This window comes from Gadus macrocephalus, chromosome 21 (assembly GCF_031168955.1).
Source record: "Gadus macrocephalus chromosome 21, ASM3116895v1".
In the NCBI taxonomy this organism is placed as follows: domain Eukaryota; kingdom Metazoa; phylum Chordata; class Actinopteri; order Gadiformes; family Gadidae; genus Gadus; species Gadus macrocephalus.
The window spans coordinates 8,426,593-8,440,868 of NC_082402.1; the positions used below are offsets into that span (position 1 = coordinate 8,426,593).

Below are 14,276 nucleotides of genomic sequence, written 5' to 3' on the forward strand. Positions count from 1 at the left end.
GGGAGGATGAAGACGGCGCTTACCGTAACTAGTAGCAGAGCAGCGCACTTACATCCCCCAATAGCCCATCTGTCACAGTCGGTCAGACCTGATCACAAAGAAAACATTAAAAGCAGGGCATCCATGGAACTGAGAGAAATGGATCTTATGCTAATTTGACGAATTTTGGATGATGTAGTTAAAACGATAATCGACTTATAACCTATTATACGTTATGTTTTAAACATAGGCGCACCCTAGCCTAAGCATGTTTTGATTTAGCATTGCCCGCTAATAGTCAAACATATGCCTTTCCTATGAAATGTATTGCCTACTTGAAGAGTAAGCCAGTCAAATAATTTGACTTCCCCCTTGAAAACGTCGATTACTGAAGTATATAGCTGAAAATATTAAGGATACAAATAAAGCAGCTATCATGACCTTCCCCCGTACCATTATACAAAAATAAAAGCAATAAACAACAACTTAAACGGAGTCCTACTGAAAAGATTACTGTTACACACATTTTATATTTAATGAGCATGTACAACAGCGAGGGAGGGGCTTTAATCGATTTTGTTTACTTACGTTATCGTCATTTCATTATAGACTATATTTTAAACGTTACACTTAAATATCAATAAATGTAATAAAGGCATTTCATTTATTAAACAAAAAATACGGAAAACCTTAAATATCCGATAGGGAGCGCAGTTGGCTTTCACTGAGTTGTTGCAGAGTGGCCCCGCTAGAGCTGTGATAACGGTGGGGTCTTTGTGTTTTTTAGAATCTGTCAGAATTGGATGGTCAATGATTGGCCATTTTATTATTCAAAGGTATAATATCCCTTTATTTATAATAGCAACATAGTGATATGCCTAATCGTGAGAACCACACCGATTTAGTGAGTGACCATAACTGAGCCTGAATATCCGTATATTTTGGGGGGAAATAAGAGCAGATTATTTCCCGGAATTAAACCCGGAATCAGATTAGGATTCCGGAAAAAGGCTGGCTTCACGGGGCTAAAGAGTTCGTTTGACCACCCGATCAACCCATTAGATTAGACTTTATAATAAAGCCACACTACTCTTTACCGCCCCCTGGTGGAGAACCTCAGACGTTCACGTTAATTCATTCGCCGGACGAGGATCGACAAGTGCGCTCCGCCGCTTCTTCCTCAAGGTCCTCAAGCGCGCTCTTTCTCACACACATCTGGATTGAGGATGATTTCAGCGGAGCAATGTAACATTGTTTCAGCATCCACGGGAAAACTTAACTTAATTATGGGATTGTTCCTTTCGGGGTCTTTCGGGTAAAAGTAGATTAAACCCTATACTCGCTGCCTTTGTTCGGCTCTCTTTAAAGTTACGATGTCTTATTTCCCGTGGAAAGAGGAGAAATGTTCCGACGCGGTGAGAGGAACGCGCTGGGTAAGTCCAACTTGTTCACATTACCTAATGAAAACCGAAATTTGGTTCATAAGCGTAAATATTATTTAACTCATATTCGTGAATGCCGTCTAGCCTTTGGAACAATATTGATTAATTGTTAATGTGTTATGGGTGTGGTTCGCATCATTTCATGTTGCTGCCCCAGGTCCGTATACAGCGCATAGCGGACGTCCCTCTTTATGTGATCCAATTATTCATTTTTTCCTCCCTCTCAGACCTCACAAGTGCCGAATTACAGTAAAACCATCGCGTTCTTGAGGGACGACTCTCCGAGTGGTGAAGTGGATGTCTGCTGCTCATCCCGCTCAGAGGAGCGCCCGTCCCCCGAGGGCTTCGGGACGAGCGCCGGAGACCCGCAGCGGAGCATGTCCTGCCAGAAGACCGTGAAGTCTCTAGCGGGACAGTTCGGGGGATCGTCCGGGGACAATGGCCGTTTCTCTCCGGCTCTCTCGGCCGGGACGGCCCGGTGTGGACTCGGTATGCCGGTGGCGGTGGATTTAGGGGCTCGAAGATCAGAGGAAGAGAGAAAAGTTGCGCGCTGTGACAAGTGTTCGCTGACCCTGGTGGCGCTGAAGAAGCAGGCGCTCAGTCTGCTCGTGCAGAACCACTTCTCCTCCAAGGTAAGCGCATCGCGGGGGCACTCTCCTCCTCTTCAGATGTCGAACAAATATTACAGATTTGTTGCTAATGTATAGCCCATATATATACATATATACATATATGTATAATAATAGTCTACCACTACTACTAGTCATAATAACAATAATAATAAAAACAGCAATAGTTATAACACAGCAATCCCAACTGTATTATTAATTTAGAAGATAAATAATATAAATTTGGTCTAGGCCTGCACGTTGCTGGTTTGTTTATTATGTGTAATCAACGGTTTCCTTTGTTGTTGCAAGAGGCAATGAAAGAACCAATGTGGGCATATGCTTTATGCTTAAAATAGTGCATTAATAGCATCGTATATTTCAACATTTCAATAAACGAATCAACATGTGATTCGTATTCCCGTCCCCGGGCCGTTTGTTAAGTTCTGACGAACGAGATTCGCGTCCCGTGCATTCCTATCCGCTATCCGTCCTCTATATTATGCCACTCAAAACGAGGAAAGTAGGCCTACACCATGGTGCTGTTTACGTACGAGTGGTTTCAAATTGTCATGAATATTTTATAAGGGCATCGCTGTGCCCCCCCCCCCCCCCCTCCGCCCACGTCTGTCCCCCCTCAGGGGAAAATAATATGTATTTTATATATTTTTAAACCCGTGGGGTATTGGTATTGGGACATCGTGTGTTCAGTTCAGAGACCGACCGCAAGTCCACGTCAGAAAGTGTTCGGGAGGGAAGACCGTATCTCGTGAAGCCACAGACAGACAATCGGTGGAAATTTGATCATATAACTCCTTGCCTGTGTATTGATTTAAGAGCACGATTTCTCCAATGCACATTGGACCTCTAATATACCATTTATATGTTCAAGCCATCAGCAAAGCGCTTTAGCTGTCCATCTCTCGCTCTCTCTCTCTCTCTCTCTCTCTCTCTCTCTCTCTCTCTCTCTCTCTCTCTCTCTCTCTCTCTCTCTCTCTCTCTCTCTCTCTCTCTCTCTCTCTCTCTCTTTCTCTCGCTTTCTCTCTCTCTCTCTCTCTCTCTCTCTCTCTCTCTCTCTCTCTCTCTCTCTCTCTCTCTCCTCTCTCCTCTCTCTCTCTCTCTCTCTCTCTCTCTCTCTCTCTCTCTCTCTCTGCACCTTCTGTAATCCTGGCGCATTCTCTTCTGTCCAATAGATCTAACACCTTAAGGGGGTTCCGTTTAGAAGTAACGGGCAGATTTCTATTTAGAGGCAGTGGAAAGAATTATTTTGCAATGACTTAATGTCACAAATATTTAAGTACATTGAGTGTAGCAGAGAGGGTAAGGTGTATGGTTTGAGTTTGTGGGGGTGTAGGGGTGGTGTAGGGGTGGTGTAGGGGTGGTGTAGGGTGGTGTAGGGGTGGTGTAGGGGTGGTGTAGGGGTGTGAAGTGTCCGGAAGTGTGAAGTGTCTTTGCTCTCCATAATAAAGTGCAGAAGTATGGAGGAGAGGATATTGGCTCTGGGTGATTATGGGTCAGTGAACAGAGCAGGCGGGGTCATATGGACACAAACGCAAGGGAGGGGGGCGTTAGTTGGTTAAATGGGTTAACCGGGTTAGGGGTTAGTTGTCGAGTTAGCTGGGTCACACTGAGAGAGAGAGAGAGAGAGAGAGAGAGAGAGAGAGAGAGAGAGAGAGAGAGAGAGAGAGAGAGAGAGAGAGAGATACAGACAGAGAGAGAGAGAGAGAGAGAGAGAGAGAGAGAGAGAGAGAGAGAGAGAGAGAGAGAGAGAGAGAGAGAGAAAGAGGGAGAGAGAGAGAGAGAGAGAGAGAGAGAGAGAGAGAGAGAGAGAGAGAGAGAGAGAGGAGAGAGAGAGAGAGAGAGAGAGAGAGAGAGAGAGAGAGAGAGAGAGAGAGAGAGAGAGAGAGAGAGAGAGAGAGAGAGACACAGACAGATAGACAGACATACGGACAGAGAGAGTGACAGAAATTTGAACTATAGAACTCTGTCCGTCACAATTTGACAGGTAAAGTGTGTGGTGCTTTAGACAGGGGAGAAGGTGGAGCGGGGGGGGGGCATAGGGGGGGGGCGGGGGGCGCGCGCAGAGAGGATAACGTCATCTTTTGGCTCTTGAGCATATCAGGTTACCGGCACGCTTGGCAGACTATTGACACACATTTCGGATTCACCAGCACTTTCACCCCCCAAGTCTCAGCGGTCTCATCCCCCATCCAGGGGATCAGGGAGTAATGGTGGATTCTCGCACCACGGCTGCTGCCAGAGGTACTTTGAGCAAGGCACTTTAACCCCCTGAGTGCCGCTGTGGTCAGTGGGCCAGGTGTAGCATTATAGATTCACTGTACTTGAAAGCAATTAGTAACTGGAGATATTGGAATTCAGATGAGGGAATAACATCTCTGAGTTGATTAAGGTGGATTATTGTGCTTTTTTTTTTTTACATTTTGAACACAAAAATAATGGATGCCGCAGTGATCGCGTTCCAGTTGAAGTTCAAAGTGTATTTGTTGTGTGTGATATAAACCGTGAACTTGAATATTTAAATTATTACATAAAATATGGAAGGTGAAATACTTTTCTACCGCCTCATTTCAACCAAGCTTTATTACATAATGTAGGATCAACTATATATATATAATGTATAATAAGAAACACAGCAGCACCTGGTTAGAGATAGATTTGAAGATATCCACTAAGTGTTCAGATTAATAACATAAAATAAATCCAAGAAAAAAGAGAACAAAATTGTTGGCTGCGTTGACAAATTAGCATAGTTGAAGTGTAGCCACCCAACTTGTTTGTGATCAAATGGAGGTAAGAGCGGCGTTGTGTTCCTTCCCATCCATCATTCAGCGTGCTAAACGCAGCCTCAATTTAATGCAACACTATATTACATCAGGCGTGAACGAGTGACTGTGACTCCATGACTCTTCACGATCACTCTCACTGCTCTATTTTCAGTCCGTCATCACAAATCATGCATTATTTATAACTCCTCCTACCCCTTTTTTCCTGGCACCTCATCCCTTCCCAATCCCCCTGTTCTCTGTAGGACCTGGCGGCCATGTCTACGTTCCTCCACAACAACCTCCGGGTCCACAGCAGTCGCTCAACAGCCGACCCCAGGGAGAAGGACCGGGACCAGGGCTTGTGCATCTCCTGCGGGGTCCACCTGAACCAGCTCAAGCAGGAGGCCGTCCAAGTGGCTCTGTCCAGAGAGAACAGCCGCTGGCCAGGCCACGCGTCTCCAGAACACGCCTCTGGATCGTCGACGAACACCAATCAAGCCGACCACGGATCCCCGGTGTTAAATGGGACGGGGAGCCCGAGACGGCAAGAGACGGTACCGCATGGACACGAGAGTTCAAGAGGCATGGTGCAACTGGTGGAGAGTGAAGTAGCAGTTGTTCCTCAACAGCACAGTTTCCCCCAGAGTTATGTGAGTCCCCAGATCTTTCAGGGGAGCCCACAGAGGATCCAAGACCGCCCCAAAGACCGGACCCAGGACCAAATGCCTCAGTGGAATCTTGAAAGGACCCAAGAACAACCTCAAGTCCGTCCACAAGATCGCCCCCAAGATTGGAACACTCAAAGGACCTTGGACCGTCCACGAAGCCGAACCCCACAGAGGCACCCAGAAGGGAACCTGGATCACCCTCAAGACTACCCCAAAGACAGCGCCCAAAACCGGATTGTTGACCGCCCCCAAAACCGAACTCCTCAGCACACTATTGAACACCCCCATGACCACCCCCAGAACCGAACTCCTCAGCACGGTATCGAACACCCCCAAGACCATCCCCATGGCCGCCACAAAGACCAGAACCCTCAGTGGACCCTTAACTGCCCTAAAGACCGGACCCCTCAGAGGAATCCAGAATGGACGAGAGACCACCCCCAAGACCACCCCCGAAACCGAACTCCTCAGCGCATTGTGGAACAGATTCTAGACCAGCCCCAAGACCACCCCCGAAACCGAACTCCTCAGCGCATTGTGGAACAGATTCTAGACCAGCCCCAAGACCACCCCCAAAACCGTACTCCTCAGCGCATTGTTGAACGGATTCTAGATCACCCCCAAGACCACCCCCAAAACCGTACTCCTCAGCGCATTGTGGAACGGATTCTAGACCACCCCCAAGACCACCCCCAAGGCCGAGCTCCACAGCGCATTGTGGAACAGATTCTAGAGCACCCCCAAAACCGTACTCCTCAGCGCATTGTTGAACGGATTCTAGACCACCCCCAAGACCACCCCCAAGGCCGAACTCCTCAACGCAGTGTGGAACAGATTCTAGAGCACCCCCAAAACCGAACTCCACAGCACATTGTGGAACAGATTCTAGACCAGCCCCAAAACCGAACTCCTCAACGCAGTGTGGAACGGATTCTAGAGCACCCCCAAAACCGAACTCCACAGCGCATTGTTGAACGGATTCTAGACCACCCCCAAGACCACCCCCAAGGCCGAACTCCACAGCGCATTGTGGAACAGATTCTAGAGCACCCCCAAAACCGAACTCCACAGCGCATTGTGGAACAGATTCTAGAGCACCCCCAAAACCACCCCCAAGGCCGAACTCCACAGCGCATTGTGGAACAGATTCTAGAGCACCCCCAAAACCACCCCCAAGGCCGAACTCCACAGCGCATTGTGGAACAGATTCTAGAGCACCCCCAAAACCGAACTCCTCAGCGCATTGTGGAACAGATTCTAGAGCACCCCCAAAACCACCCCCAAAACCGAACTCCTCAGCGCACTCTGGAGCGGATTCTAGACCATCCCCAAGACTATCCCCATGACTGCCACCAATACCAGAACTCTCAGTGGAATCTAGATGGCCCCCAATACCAGTCCCCACAGAGGAACCCAGAACGGATCCAAGACCATCCCCAAGACCGGACCCTGGAACGCCCCCAAAACCGAACTCCTCAGCGAACCTTGGAACAGACCCGTGACAATCCTCCTGCCCATCCCCGAAGCCGAACCCCTCAAAGGACTCTGGAACGGATCGTAAACCATCCCCAAGACCGCACCCTGGAGCGACCCAATAACCGGACTCGCCATCGCAGCCTGGAACGGATCCTAGATCACCCTCGAGACCGCGGCCAAGACCGGACCCCTCAGTGGAGTCCAGAACGGACTCTAGAGCGACCTCAAGATCGGACCCTAAACCGTACCCCCCAATGGATCCTGGAGCAGACTACACACTGGAACTCAGAACAAACCCTGAACCGGACCACCCCCCAGCGAACCCAGACCAAGACCCTTGATCGGCCACAAAACCGCTCTCCTCTGCCGATCCTAGACCGCCCCCAGAACCGGACCCCTCAGCGAACCCTGGACCGGACCCGGACCCACTGGAAGTCAGAACAAACCCTGAACCGGAGACTTGAGTGCCCCCAGCAACAGTCCCCTCAGCACACCCCAGAGCGGACCTCTCAGACCCTCAGGCGGCGAAGCCCCAAACCAGCGAACGCCGACATGAACCGCTGGGTGGCGGAGCAGCAGCAAATGGTTGCCGTGGTGAAGTCGGTGGCGGCGGCCGGCGGCAACGGCGGTGACGTCTATCCCTACCAGGTACTGTACAGAGAGAAGCCCTTGCTAGCAACCTGTCAAACGCAGTGTGGCTAGACCTGATCTTATATATGACATTGGTTGTATGCATGAGTAGCGATTTGTCCAATCTTTTTGCACTTTAAATGACATAATATCAAAATCCTATAATCAGGATTTTCTAACAGTTAAATGGTATGGATCTGATGAAAGTTATTATCAATAGATATAGAAATCGACAAATCAATGAGGCTACCTGCATCATGGATTATACTCGCCCTTCCTGCTTACTTTGGACATTTTCTTAACGGGGGGGGGGGGGGCTGCACCACGGACTGCATTTTAATTTACGATATTTTCTCTTGAAATGCGATAATCCTGGGCTCTTAGTAAGGTTATTTGTTTTTTGGCACCTGTCACACCCCACGCGTCAACCCCTTCACCTCCGCTACACCCATCCCCCATCCCCCCCCCCCCCCCCCCCAACCATCCCCATCAACACCATCCCTTCTACAGTAATGTCCTCTCTGGGTAAAGTAGGTCTTTACCGGAGCATGTGTCAGCCAGCGTTTGATTCATGAAGGCCAATCACCGCCTATTTAGATTCCAGCGCAGCTCCGGCCGTTGTTTAAAAGCACTCGCGCTAATGGAAGAGAATCAGGCCTGAGGATTTATCCCCTTCATAAAAAGTGTGCCGGTTGAGAACCATTTTGTGATCAATGGGGATGGCGGAGGTGCCCATGTTTAACAGGAACCGCTTTTGAGTTGTTCATTAACGCGGGAGGGGTGGCTAGCCTACCAAGCGGAAACCAAAACCGGTCTTAGAATAGCGTGCGGTTTTTTAACCTCACAGAATGTTAGCATAGAGGGTTAGCATCATGCTGAAGTGGATTAGGGCTGTTTTTTGTCGTAGACCGACAAAAAGTCCCAAAAGTCTTGCATAATGCAATGCTACATTTATCTTTCAGTCGCCACATTCATGGAGATGTTATTTAAAAAGATACAGTTCTTCAGTTAGTAAAGCAAACCGGTCAGCTTTTACATTTGAATTAAATTGATAAAACGGCGGGAGATACATCGTTTCTGGGTCATCCTCACAAATAACAACAATATTCATTCAGCTTTCTGGGGGAATGTAAAAGGGCGAATAGTTTACAAGTGACCCGGATCGCTTTGGAAAATGGTGAGGAATGACACCAAAACCTACCGGCCATAAGACGAAATACACACCGTCGTTCGCAAAGACCCAAGCCCTCTCTCTCTCTCTCTCTCTCTCTCTCTCTCTCTCTCTCTCTCTCTCTCTCTCTCTCTCTCTCTCTCTCTCTCTCTCTCTCTCCCTCTCTCCTATCTCACCATGTCTCTCACCATGTCTCTCCCTATGTCTCTCGACCTTTCTCAGAGCCCTGACGTAGGCTTCCTGCCAGACTAATTAGCATGTGGCGGATGGGTGTAGTCCAGCCTGGAGGTCATGGAAGGACACATGGTTCTGTCCTCAGAATCTCTGGGAGGCTGATTAGGAGGAGGAGGAGGAGGGAAATGAGAAAGAGGCGCAGGAGGAGGAGAAGAATGGAGATGAGGAGGAGGCATGTGATGATGAGGAGGATGGAGATGAGATGGAAGAGGAGGAGGGATATGAAGAGGAGGAGCAGGAGGAGGATGGAGGGGAGGAGGAGGGAAGAGGAGGGGGCTGAGCAGAATGAAGATGAGAAGAGACATGAGGAGAGGGAGTAAGAGGAGGAGGAGGAGGAGGATGTCACTGTAGATAGCAGTAATACGCTTTTGCGCCAGATACTAGGAGCAGTCACGACTGAGTCAGCGCATGCAAAATACACTAATAAACACATGTATACATGGTAACATACAGGCATGCCTGCCCACATATGGGTGATACACGGGATAACTGATACACACATGGGGAAGAAACCCAATCAAGCTGAACAGGGCAACACCTCACCAGGTTGAGACAGGATGTGGGTGCCAGTGCTGTTCGGCTTGTGTGTGTGTGTGTGTGTGTGTGTGTGTGTGTGTGTGTGTGTGTGTGTGTGTGTGTGTGTGTGTGTGTGCGCGTGTGCGTGTGTGTATGTGTGTGTGTGTGTGTGTTTGTGTGCGTGCAAGCTGCTGTCAGGGACTGTGTGTTAACCAAGTCCCTGCATATCTGACTCATATCTGTTCTCAAAACCTTGGTAATCACCAACATCCCCATCATAATGTCCTTCCCCATATCATCACAAATATCCCCACCATCACTGTCACCTCCATTACAACCAAAACCCTCCTCAAACCACACCAACCTGTCTCTCATCCAGGCCACCTCACATGACTCTCCCCATGAACCCCATGTGCTTTCCAAATAAAAGCCTAGAATAGATGCACATATGCGCCCAAGCTGCTCCCCGGAGAACTCCCATGATGCTCCTCTCGTTTTGGAGCCAGTGTCATGTTGCAACTCTTTTTTGTTGTTTTTTAATTCCTTGTAAGTGGGGGAGGCTTTTTCTTTTTAATGAGCTCTGTTGTGTTCCCTCGGCAGGCTGGCGGGAGGGTCCCTGAGGGGCGTGGGGGGGCCGGGACTCTGCAGAGCAGCCCCAAGATGGCTCACATTGCCAGGGTGGCCACCATCGCCAACTCCGCTGCCATGGCCTTCCTAGCCAGGTAGGCGGAGCTGTGACACCCGAGGCGATACATGCATGCTATTGGACGATTGGTTTAAAGCCAATGTGAGGAAGGAAAAGTGGACACCATTTGTGAATGGATGCATTTCACAATTGCCCCCCTAATCAAATAAACTTTGTGATAAAGGGATATGCCGAGATATCTTCAAGTTGGCATTGCCTGTGTGTAGAAGGAGTCCAAAAGGAGAGTTTTCTGGATTAACCTGTGCTTTCCGTTAGCTTTTCAACTGACTTAAACTGACAACTGACTGCTGAGTAGCATCAGCCTAGCTTCTGTTGGTGTGACTGAAGTGCTCAAACACACAGATATATACCAACCTGTTACACAACTCCTAAAGACAATCGAAGCGGAAAGCATAACAAATCTGAATCTGAGTATTTGCAGGAAAGGAAAACTACCAACTACAATATTAATAATATCCTGTAAGGTGTCATACATAATAATAGTATCAATGCATTGATTTATATCATCATCGTTGATATGCTATATGATTTCATCATTAAAAGTTCATGATGGGACCTTGTCTTCCCACCTCACAGAGCGGCCCAGAAGTTGAACCTGAGGAGGAAAGGTTTGTCTGGGGGGCCGGGCAGTGCGGGACGCCTGGGCCATCACTCCACCTGTTTCAGGGGCCTTATAGAGAAGAACCCGCCCCCGGTTCCTCCCAGTGTGTTCCACAACGGCAGCAGAAGCAGAGAGCCACAGAACACTAGCCAGGTGAGAGACATTGTTATCACTGCTAGAGCTAAAGCTGTCGCACTCCCATACAGATTTGCATCCAAACGTTTCCGAAAACAACGAGATATGTGTGCATACAAGATCATTTAGGGGATCACGGATAAGAGTTAGTAGCTAGTAGGGTCAGTGCTATCGCAAAAAAAGGGTGAAATACAAAAATAAAAAATTAGTTGGTTACACTGTGTCATTGTGTTTTACTGCCATTTAGTTTTGAGGCTTTCATCTTGGATCCGGTAATGTGACTGTAACCCTCCATCTTAGCTCACTTTAATGTATCAGTAACGCCTCCATCTTGGATCCCTCTAATGTGGATGTAATGCCTCCATCTTAGCTCACTTTAATGTAACTGTAACGCCTCCATCTTGGATCCCTGTAATTTGGCTGTAATGCCTCCATCTTAGCTCCCTGTAATGTAACAGTAACGCCTCCATCTTGGATCCCTGTAATGTGGCTGCAATGCCTCCATCTTGGATCCCTGCTCCCCACTAAGCCTCCAGGGAGGAAGTAGGCATGATCAATATGGCCGCCTGTCCTGTGCTGTATTCTCCGGGGCGTTGTCTATGGTTACGAATAATAACAGCACAGATAGACTCCCTCCAGTCCTCACCTGCCCTACACACTCTGCAGCCCTCGCTCGCCAATAGCCACGCCCTGCGTGCGCGTGTGTCCGTGTATGTTTGTATTTTTTCGTCTGTGTGGATGGATACATGTATTCATGTGTGTGTCTTTCTATGTGTGCGTGTGTTTGTGAGTGTGTGTTTTTTTTATCCATATGGCTAGGGAGGCTATGGCTGTTTGCATGTGTGTTTTCTTTGTCTTTTTGAGTGAGTGTGTGCTTGATTTTGCTAATGTATGTTCTAGTGTGAGCCTGTGTTTACACATCAGTGAGCATGCATGTACAGTAAGTATGTGTTATGCATGCATGTGTGTGTATATGTGTGAGCAGCGTGATGTGGCTCGGAAGCCTCTTTATAAATAATTAAATATCTCTAGAGGACGGCCCATCTCCACACGGAGCTGGGCGGCACACACACGCATGGAAGAATACATCATCCAACAGGGATGTCCCATTTCATCAGCGTCAGTCCATGATGTCATTGTGTTTCCAAAGAGAGTGTAAAGAGCCATTTTGAAGCATGTCTTTTGAGATCTCCTGTGATTTCTCAAAACAAACTGTCTATTAACAGAGGATTGCGATTTGACTGGATCGTGCAAAAAGTGACAAAACATGCTACCCAGATGTGTGTTAGCCCTTTGGAGTACCTTTGGTATGATGTTATTGTTAGCAACATGAACGTCATCAATCTAGAGTGAGGTAGTTCAATTGAAAACAAGAGATTTTTGGTAAAAAATCTTTTGGCTGGCTTTAATTCAGCCTTTCCCTGTTTCAACAAAAAATAAGCTGCGGTAAACGATGGATTTGATCCAGAACCGGGGTTGGTCTGGTTCCCCAGAGCTGTGATAAGCCTTGAACCACTTTAAGCAGAACTTTAAAAGGCTGTCCGTTTCAACCGGACCTGATCAATTTGACGGAAAGAGATCATAACATTAGCGGTCCATGATCATCCTGTCATTCTTATCTCCTGTGCTCCTCCTCCCCTCTTCATCCGTCTCCCCATCTCCATTTCCCCTTCAAGAAAAACAAAACCCATTAAATCGAAATTCCAACTGAACAGCACCAGCGTCTTAACCTAACGGATGCTCCCACATGGTTAGCTTAGTGGTAGCACTAAGGCTACAGAAAGGGAAACCTTTAGTGTCTGCTAAATGGTTCTTTATGGTTGAAGAATCCATTTCAACTAAGGCTTTAAAAACCTCCAGACTGCCATAGGGAGCTGCATTAAGGAGATTATCACAGTGAGATATGGAGCTCACGCTGGAAACATCCATAGTTACTGTCCTGCTCTGTCTATGAATTTTACCTGGTTAAGATATTGCGCTATATGGACTATGGAGGACTATTCAGTGCCTTTGCGATAGCGATTCATTATTGGACTTCCCAAGAGTGTAATATTATTGTTTAATGGTGATTCTGAAACACAATGCTAAGTAAAGTTTCTTACCAAACTCAGCAGTTGGAAAAGGTGAAGACTCTAAGACTCTTCCCCTGAGCTGATGGATCTAAGAGTTGAATCTGTGGATGTTTAACCACCTGAATAATTGTGCGCTCTTCCTCTGCTTCAAAGGAACTCTGTGGTTGACCTTTCTGTTTGTTTTGTGGTTGTCTTCCTGGTTTTCAGATGCACATGAAGATCTGTTCTTCACATAGATCAATTAACTTATACGCATTTGGGTTCCCGCTGTAATTGTCAGTCCCTCCAGAAAAACGCGATTATGCAATCGCATAAATAAACACATAATCAGCCAAAGTCTGCATATTCATGCGGGGGCCGCATTTTTTCAAATAAGCCGCACTTTCACCGCATAAATTGCCAATTTCCACGCAAAATATGCGGGGATTGCATGATTTCATAATCTCTGCATTTCCGTTGCAAAAAAGTCACATATATCTTAGCAGAAAGTTGAAAAATGTTGGGTGTCCCTTGTTGCCATGGGAACGATATGAAGTCACCGCAATTTTTGCAAGTTCCTGCAATTTCATCACAAAAAATTGCATAAATATGTCGCATATTTCATCGCATTTTTTAAGAGAACGTGCCGCATAATCAAGGATTTTTGGCCGCAACAATCACAAAAAAACGCCGCATTTTTCTAGAGGGACTGAATTGTGGCTCATGTTCCAGTCAAAAGGGGTCAGGACGTTTTATTTACAAATTGCTGCGTAAAATGTGCTTTGTAAAATCTGTCTCTAAAATATCTTTAAAATGTCTTGCTTAAACCGTCAAACAGAATGAAAAACATTTTCATTATTATAAAGCTTGTTTGAGGATAACATTAGCAAATCAGCAAGAAGGTTGCGGTCTGCTTTATACTTGAATGTTTGAGGCACAGTTTTATTGTGTTGAATACTGTGTCTGGTCTTCAACCAATTTTCCATCTCTTCGTCTTGCGACCTGCCTCGCAAGTAGCAGCCTCTCTGCATCAAGTGAAGTCCATATGGAGCAGATAAACAGAGCGCTTCACCTTGATGCCCCCTCTGAGGGCTTTCAATAGATATGCCTCCCGGCCCGCAGACACCATCCAACCACTCACCAGACAGAACCTCTTTCAACCCAGGCCTTGGAAAGAACTGCCATTTGGCCTACCTTTCCTCTGTAGACACTTAGTCAGCACTTTGTCCTCCTGTTTGCTTTGAGTGACGTATAATGGATGTATATTGACACA

General features: G+C 47.2%; 1 protein-coding gene across 1 annotated transcript in view; it reads left to right on the forward strand.

The window, feature by feature from the left end:
- LOC132450330 (kinesin-like protein KIF26B) overlaps nt 1–14,276 on the forward strand; it is a 26,511-nt gene continuing 12,235 nt past the window's right edge. The window contains exons 1-6 of the mRNA XM_060042411.1: nt 1–1,412; nt 1,649–2,053; nt 5,079–7,612; nt 8,983–8,991; nt 10,062–10,232; nt 10,793–10,970. Of these exons, the coding sequence (XP_059898394.1) occupies nt 1,353–1,412; nt 1,649–2,053; nt 5,079–7,612; nt 8,983–8,991; nt 10,062–10,232; nt 10,793–10,970 (3,357 nt within the window). The 5' untranslated portion in view covers nt 1–1,352. The remainder of the gene's footprint in view (nt 1,413–1,648; nt 2,054–5,078; nt 7,613–8,982; nt 8,992–10,061; nt 10,233–10,792; nt 10,971–14,276) is intronic.